The 8,235-nt window shown below is 45.8% G+C and overlaps 1 protein-coding gene across 1 annotated transcript; it reads left to right on the plus strand.

The window, feature by feature from the left end:
• The first annotated feature begins 5,379 nt into the window (after positions 1-5,379).
• Positions 5,380-6,890, plus strand: LOC123483367 (S-antigen protein-like). The gene is made up of 3 exons (XM_045213296.1): positions 5,380-5,472; positions 5,564-5,622; positions 5,725-6,890. The coding sequence occupies exons 1-3, from the start codon at positions 5,444-5,446 to the stop codon at positions 6,888-6,890; spliced, it is 1,254 nt and encodes a 417-aa protein (XP_045069231.1). The 5' UTR covers positions 5,380-5,443.
• The last annotated feature ends 1,345 nt before the right edge of the window (positions 6,891-8,235 follow it).

Below are 8,235 nucleotides of genomic sequence, written 5' to 3' on the forward strand. Positions count from 1 at the left end.
TAATATTTATCATAGGTACACTTCAACTGTGAGAGACGGAATCTAAAACAAAAATCCAGAAAATCACATTTTATGATTTTTAAGTAATTCATTTGCATTTTATTGCGTGACATAAGTATTTGATACATCAGAAACCTTTGTTTGCAATTACAGAGATCATACGTTTCCTGTAGGTCTTGACCAGGTTTGCACACACTGCAGCAGGGATTTTGGCCCACTCCTCCATACAGACCTTCCCATCCATCCTCCCCTCAATACGTTGCAGTCGTCCTGTCCCCTTTGCAGAAAAGCATCCCCAAAGAATGATGTTTCCACCTCCATGCTTCACGGTTGGGATGTTGTTCTTGGGGTTGTACTCATCCTTCTTCTTCCTCCAAACACGGCGAGTGGAGTTTAGACCAAAAAGCTCTATTTTTGTCTCATCAGACATTTACATTTTAGTCATTTAGCAGACGCTCTTATCCAGAGCGACTTACAGTTAGTGAATACATATTTTTTTTATACTGCCCCCCCATGGGAATCGAACCCACAACCCTGGCGTTGCAAACGCCATGCTCTATCAACTGAGCTACATCCCTGCCGGCCATTCCCTCCAATACCCTGGACGACGCTGGGCCAATTGTGCGCCGCCCATGAGTCTCCCGGTCGCGGCCGGCTGCGACAGAGCCTGGATTCGAACCAGGATCTCTAGTGGCACAGTTAGCACTGCGATGCAGTGCCTTAGACCACTGCGCCACTCAGGAGACAGACCACATGACGTTCTCCCATTCCTCCTCTGGATCATCCAGATGGTCATTGGCAAACTTCAGACGGGCCTGGACATGCACTGGCTTGAGCAGGGGGACCTTGCGTGCGCTGTAGGATTTTAATCCATGACGGCGTAGTGTGTTACTAATGGTTTTCTTTGAGACTGTGGTCCCAGCTCTCTTCAGGTCATTGACCAGGTCCTGCCGTGTAGTTCTGGGCTGATCCCTCACCTTCCTTATGATCATTGATGCCCCACGAGGTGAGATCTTGCATGGAGCCCCAGACCGAGGGTGATTGACCGGCATCTTGAACTTCTTCTCTTTTCTCATAATTGCGCCAACAGTTGTTGCCTTCTCACCAAGCTGCTTGCCTATTGTCCTGTATCCCACCCCAGCCTTGTGCAGGTCTACAATTTTATCCTTGATGTCCTTACACAGCTCTCTGGTCTTGGCCATTGTGGAGAGGTTGGAGTCTGTTTGATTGAGTGTGTGGACAGGTGTCTTTTATACAGGTAACGAGTTCAAACAGGTGCAGTTAATACAGGTAATGAGTGGAGAACAGGAGGGCTTCTTAAAGAAAAACGAATAGGTCTGTGAGAGCCGGAATTCTTACTGGTTGGTAGGTGATCAAATACTTATGTCATGCAATAAAATGCAAATTAATTACTTAAAAATCATACAATGTGATTTTCTGGATTTTTGTTTTAGATTCCGTCTCTCACAGTTGAAGTGTACCTATGATAAAAATTACAGACCTCTACATGCTTTGTAAGTAGGAAAACCTGCAAAATCGGCAGTGTATCAAATACTTGTTCTCCCCACTGTATATACTGAGATCATGTGACACTTAAAGTACACCTGCGTGCAATCTATTTAACTAATTATGTGACTTCTGAAGGTAATTGGTTGCACTAGATCTTATTTAGGGGCTTCATAGCAAATGGGCTGAATACATATGCACGCACCATTTTTCCGTTATTTATTTTTTAGGATTTCTTGAAACAAGTAATTTTTTTAATTTCACTTCACCAATTTGGACTATTTTGTGTATGTCCATTACATGAAATCCAAATAAAAATCCATTTAAATTACAGGTTGTAATGCAACATCACAGGAAAAACGCCAAGGGGGATTAATACTTTTGCAAGGCACTGTACCTCCACTTGCTGGTAGGCCTGTAATAGGTCTAACTTTGTGAACTGTTTACCCCCGGCTAGAGTAGCAAACAAGTCCTGGGTCTTTGGTAAGGGGTACAGGTCCACATCCACCCATGCATTTACAGTCACCTTGTAATCATGACATATTCTGACACCCCTGTTTGTCTTTGGAACGCAAACTATAGGTGCTGCCCATTCACTATATTCTATGGGTGTGATCACTCCTTGTTTTTCTAGCTCTGTAAGCTGTTTGTCTACTGCCTCACTGAGTGCATAAGGCACAGGTCTAGCCATACAAAACTTTGGAACAGCTTTCTCTGACACTTGGATTTTGGCTTTAACTCCATTTACTACACCCATTTCACCACTAAACACCTCTGTATATTTATCGCACAGCTGTGCAACTGGGTCTGACAGATGGTTCACTCTTGACCAATCTAATTTTAGGTGCTGAATCAAGTTTCTCCCCATTAGCGTAGGACCCTTCCCTTTTGACACTAATAGGGGTAGTGGTAACACCTGAGCACCCCATTTAACTTTAACCTCCAGCTTTCCCAATAAGTGAATAGGCTGAGCTGAGTAAGTTCTCAAAACAACATCACATGGTTGCAGTTTATGCTTCTTAAATCTGCTGTTGTACAGCTTCTCTGAGATAATAGACATGGCAGCACCAGTATCTACGTCCATCTTTATATTTTCCCCATTACATCTCACCATGACCATATATGGTTTCACATACTCACGATCACTACACACAGTAAAAAGTCCCAAGTCCTTTTCTGACTGGTAATTTCCGACTGTGCTGGACCCTGCAGGCAATAGCAGATGTTAAAATCTCCCCGTATATGCTGCGCTTAACATCTTGCCCTACAGCTCCTTACTGGCAACTCCATAAACTAGCTGATCCCTCAGCTGCTCCTCTAGTGCAGCCCCAAACACACATGTAGCCGCCAGTCCCTTTAGCGATGCTATATACTCAGCTAACGTCTCTCCCGCCAACTGTTTCCTATTCCGAAAAACATACCTCACATAATACATTTCTCAATACACCACACAGGGATACTCATGAACAGGATATCAACTCCATATTAATGCCCATAATTTTGAAAAATGTACACAGGTGTCCACATAGTTTTGGTAATGTAGTGCACTTTAGATGTAGTTATTTGTAGGCATGCACTGTATACGGTGTTGAGACAATCTTGATTTACTCACCAACCTCATTCTAAGCCTTAGGGAGAGTACTAAGCTAACATATGGAATTGTTTTAAATGGTCATACATGATCATTTAGCTATATGAATTTGTGGGACCCTTTAGTTATCAAAATATTAAATTATTTGATAAATACATAACTTAGCCTTTACTACTATAGCCCATAGAAACGCATTGAATGACACCTTTATAAATGCAACGTTTTGAAGTCTGTCCTATATCTAGGTGATGGCTCAATAAATGTTTTTTTGGGCACATCTTTAACCCCTTACGTATGTTGGCACAACTACCTCCATACTTCCATTTGTTTGTATGGGTTACCTTCAGAGGAGTCTGTGAAAGTTGTGGGGGCCATAGAGCAAAACGGAACCATGTTCGTGAGTCTCCCCTTTCCATAGCACGGCTGGCCCTTAAAAGTACACGGAGAGCTGACATTGATGACATACATGTCAGTCTCTCCTGTCTCAGAGTGGAAGAGAGATTTACTTCATCACTGCTTGTTTATTTGAGAGGTGTCGACGAGCTGAATGTACCGAGCTGTCTGTTTGGAACACTGGCACACAGCTCTGACATCCATACATAACCCACAAGACATGACACCAGAGGTCTCTTCACAGTCCCCAAGTCCAGAATGGACTATGGGAGGCGCACAGTACTACATAGAGCCATGACTACATGGAACTCGATTCCACATCAGGTAACTGATGCAAGCAGTAGAATCAGATTTTAAAAAACAGGTAAAAATACACCTTGTGGAACAGCGGGGACTGTGAAGAGACACACACACAGGTACATACACACATGCATATAGACGCTCACTCTACACACGTACACATGGATGTAGTCCCGTGTAGCTCAGTTGGTAGAGCATGGCGTTTGCAACGCCAGGGTTGTGGGTTCGATTCCAACGGGGGGCCAGTATGAAAATATATGCACTCACTAAAACTGTAAGTGCTCTGGATAAGAGTGTCTGCTAAATGACTCAAATGTAAAAAATGTAATGTTGTATTGTAAATATGTGATAGTGGAGTATTGGCCTGAGGGAACACAATAAATGTACTGGGTAAAGTGTTATGAAATATAATGTGTTTTAAATGGTATGTAACTGCCTTAATGTTGCAGGACCCCAGGAAGAGTAGCTGCTACCTTGGCATTAGCTAATAGGCCAAACCGTTCAGACGCTACAGATGTTGTCGTGAGAAGACCAATTTTTGTGATGTCACATGGTCTGACAAACTCTGCTGTAGCTCGGCCCCCATCCACCGCAAATGCAGAAGGGCAACATAGGCGGATGCAGTGGATTGAGAAGCAGTCCATGCAAAAACCTGATATTTCTAGCTTAAACTGATGGATTTTTTTATGTTACCCAAATTGATTCACATGTGCGTCAACAGATTTTTAACCTGTAGCTCATTCCTCCTGCTAGTCCATTTATCGCACCACAGGCTCCTAAAGAATGGATTCAGTGTACTTGATCTTTACAATGCCTGGAACGGTTTAACTTATCAATGAACTAATATATTCTGTACAGACTACAGATCGTCTTAGAACATGTACACTTTTCTAAACCAAGTATTGTTGGTGAAATCATCGAACTGCATAGTATGAGAATTCAGACCTTAAATGGATCCATTGAGATCCAAAGAGAATGGCAGTAGGCACTAGCAGGGAAGCTTAGCTAGCATAAGGTGTCACCTGGGACTTATTCACAAACATTGACACAACTAAGACACATTTGCCTGTTGTAGTCGACTGTCTGTTTGGCCTCATGGACATGGATGAAATTGTATATGCATTCAATTGTCTACTTTTATGTAAGAAGTTAGACTCTGTGTTGATGGACAATCTCTAGTCTAGCATACGTCAACAGACGACTACAGTTTATATTTTGTCACAATCTTACTGTGTCTGCAGCCTTTTTGCACAACACATTTCTACCTGACCACTGAGGTTGCACCTGCAAAAGCCCCTGGCAGGAACTTCATTAGCATTCATTAAAAGGTGCACTTGGTTAAACTCAACCAGTGCAATGGGTAGGTAGAGTTCACTCTTTAAAACCATCGGATTGGTCCATGATGTGCAAACCCTCCAGCACACCAGCTGAATGAAATCAAGCGCACCTAATCTCAATTGGGAAGTTGGACCAATGGAAATGATGTTCAGTGGCTGGCAGCTGTACCTAATTAACCAGCCAGATTAGAAGGGTCTAAGATTACTTTATAAGGCACAGCAAGAAAAGATAATCAGATATAATAAGGGGGATCTCCTGGTAAGGCTTCTGGCTATCATTAGTTCTGAATACTGTGTTTTTTTGTTTTAGAAAAAAATGGATGTGAATTTTGGTCTGTCTTTGAGGTAAGTTGTATCGCCCTAGTTTGTTTCCCTTGTCTCTCAGGTTTTACAGGTAGCTGTGTTTAACTGATTAGGATGTTTATTTTTTATTTAGATTTACTTGGATTTGTTGCCTGCTGATTGTAGGGATAACCTGTTATCCTCCACCTAAAGGTGTGTTCTACACATTCAGTTAAAATAACATTATTTTGTGTAGTTCAAAGAACTTCAAATGCTGGTATTTTACTATTTTTGACATTTTGTCTCGTTTCCTAGGTGACTATAGATATCTTCCCCAAATTGCAACAAAGGGAACCGGCTCCTACGCCCCCGCAACAAAGGGAACCGGCTCCTACGCCCCCGCAACAAAGGGAACCGGCTCCTACGCCCCCGCAACAAAGGGAACCGGCTCCTACGCCCCCGCAACAAAGGGAACCGGCTCCTACGCCCCCGCAACAAAGGGAACCGGCTCCTACGCCCCCGCAACAAAGGGAACCGGCTCCTACGCCCCCGCAACAAAGGGAACCGGCTCCTACGCCCCCCGCAACAAAGGGAACCGGCTCCTACGCCCCCGCAACAAAGGGAACCGGCTCCTACGCCCCCGCAACAAAGGGAACCGGCTCCTACGCCCCCGCAACAAAGGGAACCGGCCCCTACGCCCCCGCAGCAACGGAAGCACCCGGCCCCAACGCCCCCGCAGCAACGGAAGCACCCGGCCCCAACGCCCCCGCAGCAACGGAAGCACCCGGCCCCAACGCCCCCTCAGCAACGGAAGCACCCGGCCCCAACGCCCCCTCAGCAACGGAAGCACCCGGCCCCAACGCCCCCTCAGCAACGGAAGCACCCGGCCCCAACGCCCCCTCAGCAACGGAAGCACCCGGCCCCAACGCCCCCTCAGCAACGGAAGCACCCGGCCCCAACGCCCCCTCAGCAACGGAAGCACCCGGCCCCAACGCCCCTCAGCAACGGAAGCACCCGGCCCCAACGCCCCCTCAGCAACGGAAGCACCCGGCCCCAACGCCCCCTCAGCAACGGAAGCACCCGGCCCCAACGCCCCCTCAGCAACGGGAAGCACCCGGCCCCAACGCCCCCCTCAGCAACGGAAGCACCCGGCCCCAACGCCCCCTCAGCAACGGAAGCACCCGGCCCCAACGCCCCCTCAGCAACGGGAAGCACCCGGCCCCAACGCCCCCTCAGCAACGGAAGCACCGGCCCCCACTAGCACGGAAGCACCCGGCCCCAACGCCCCCTCAGCAACGACTGACCCAAATACCTTAGGTGAAGCGACAGGCGCCCCTGCCTCGGCAGAAGCGACAGGCGCCCCTGCCTCGGCAGAAGCGACAGGCGCCCCTGCCTCGGCAGAAGCGACAGGCGCCCCTGCCTCGGCAGAAGCGACAGGCCTTGAACAGGAGGGCCAACTTCTCAAGCAACTTGGATTTTAGCAGCAGTGATGGTTCTCAGGATGTTTGGTCCGATGTCGGTGACAATGAACGCACTCAAGATGTCAGCTCCAGTAGTACTCAAGGCAGCATCGTTGAACAGTCTGTTCTCATTCCAATCTAGTTACAAATCGATTTATGAGAATGGCAAAACTGTCTTCTCCCAAACCTGCTACACCCCTGGGGAGGTTATACCTTTTGGATTGCAGAGATGCTCCCAAGGACTGTAGTGATGTTGGCATCTCTGAACCAAGCATATCCCCACCTGGTAAACTCTCAACCTGCTAAAGGAACCCCACCACAAGGAAAGGCTCCTGGGAGTGTAAAGTTGTACATTGCATCATCTGAACTTTGTTTCTGATTTTGTTGTCCTTTTGTACTAATTATCTATCAATAGAATTCTAATGGTGGATTCATCCTTTGGCTGCTCCAATGGTAGTACTTGATTTAAATAACCGGAAATGATGACAATTCTGAGTTGTTGCTGACGCTTTCTTTTGTTCCACTGTATGCGTTTGATTCGGCCAGGGAGTTCCTCCTGCATTACTTGAACAATAAAATATTGTTGTGCCTACTTGTGTTTGAAATACTGAGTTCTTTAATGTCTACCTTTGGCTTGCTGATTGCGAACAGTGTGGGTTGCCAGTGGAGTTTGTAGTGAAAGGGAATGTGGTTCAGTTCCTAATCATTTGGTTTTCAAATCTTTTGTTAAATTCCAAGATTGGCTCTACATTAGCGGCACAGACCACGTTTACATGCACACTAATATCCCGTTATTTCGGATACTGACTTATTCTGTTGACGCATAAACATATCCCGTTTACAATAACCTGAAAAAGCTTATCCCGGTTATCAGAAACCTGAATAAGATGCCTGCAATATGCTGATTGATGAAGGGGATACTGTGGCATGTAAAAATCTTATCCCGTCTGTGCAGGCTCAGTTTCGCATATCATGGGTGCTGTGTTCATCTGTCAAACAAATCACGTCAAAGTAGGCTACCTGCGCATTTCAATCCACAATGTAGCCTATTGAATAATGGCTACTTTCACCCCTAATATAGACAAGCTTCTGGTTATTTCTGACATTAGGTAGGCCATTTGTCTACTCTAGTTTAATAGATGCAGCTTCCTGTCATTACCTGTTGCCCCAGAAGACTAAAGTAGTGCTCACTTGATGTTTTACATTGAGAGAATTAATGCATTGGTAATCAAATACTGTTAAAAGTATATATTTAGAGACCAGGTAGAACGCTATAACTCCAACCGTGGAAATGAGAAGCTGAGAATGGGAACTTCAGTTTGTCTTGGGTGCTTATTTTATGTGGTTGAAATGCTGTCTGCTTGCG

This window comes from Coregonus clupeaformis, unplaced genomic scaffold (assembly GCF_020615455.1).
Source record: "Coregonus clupeaformis isolate EN_2021a unplaced genomic scaffold, ASM2061545v1 scaf0095, whole genome shotgun sequence".
NCBI lineage: Eukaryota > Metazoa > Chordata > Actinopteri > Salmoniformes > Salmonidae > Coregonus > Coregonus clupeaformis.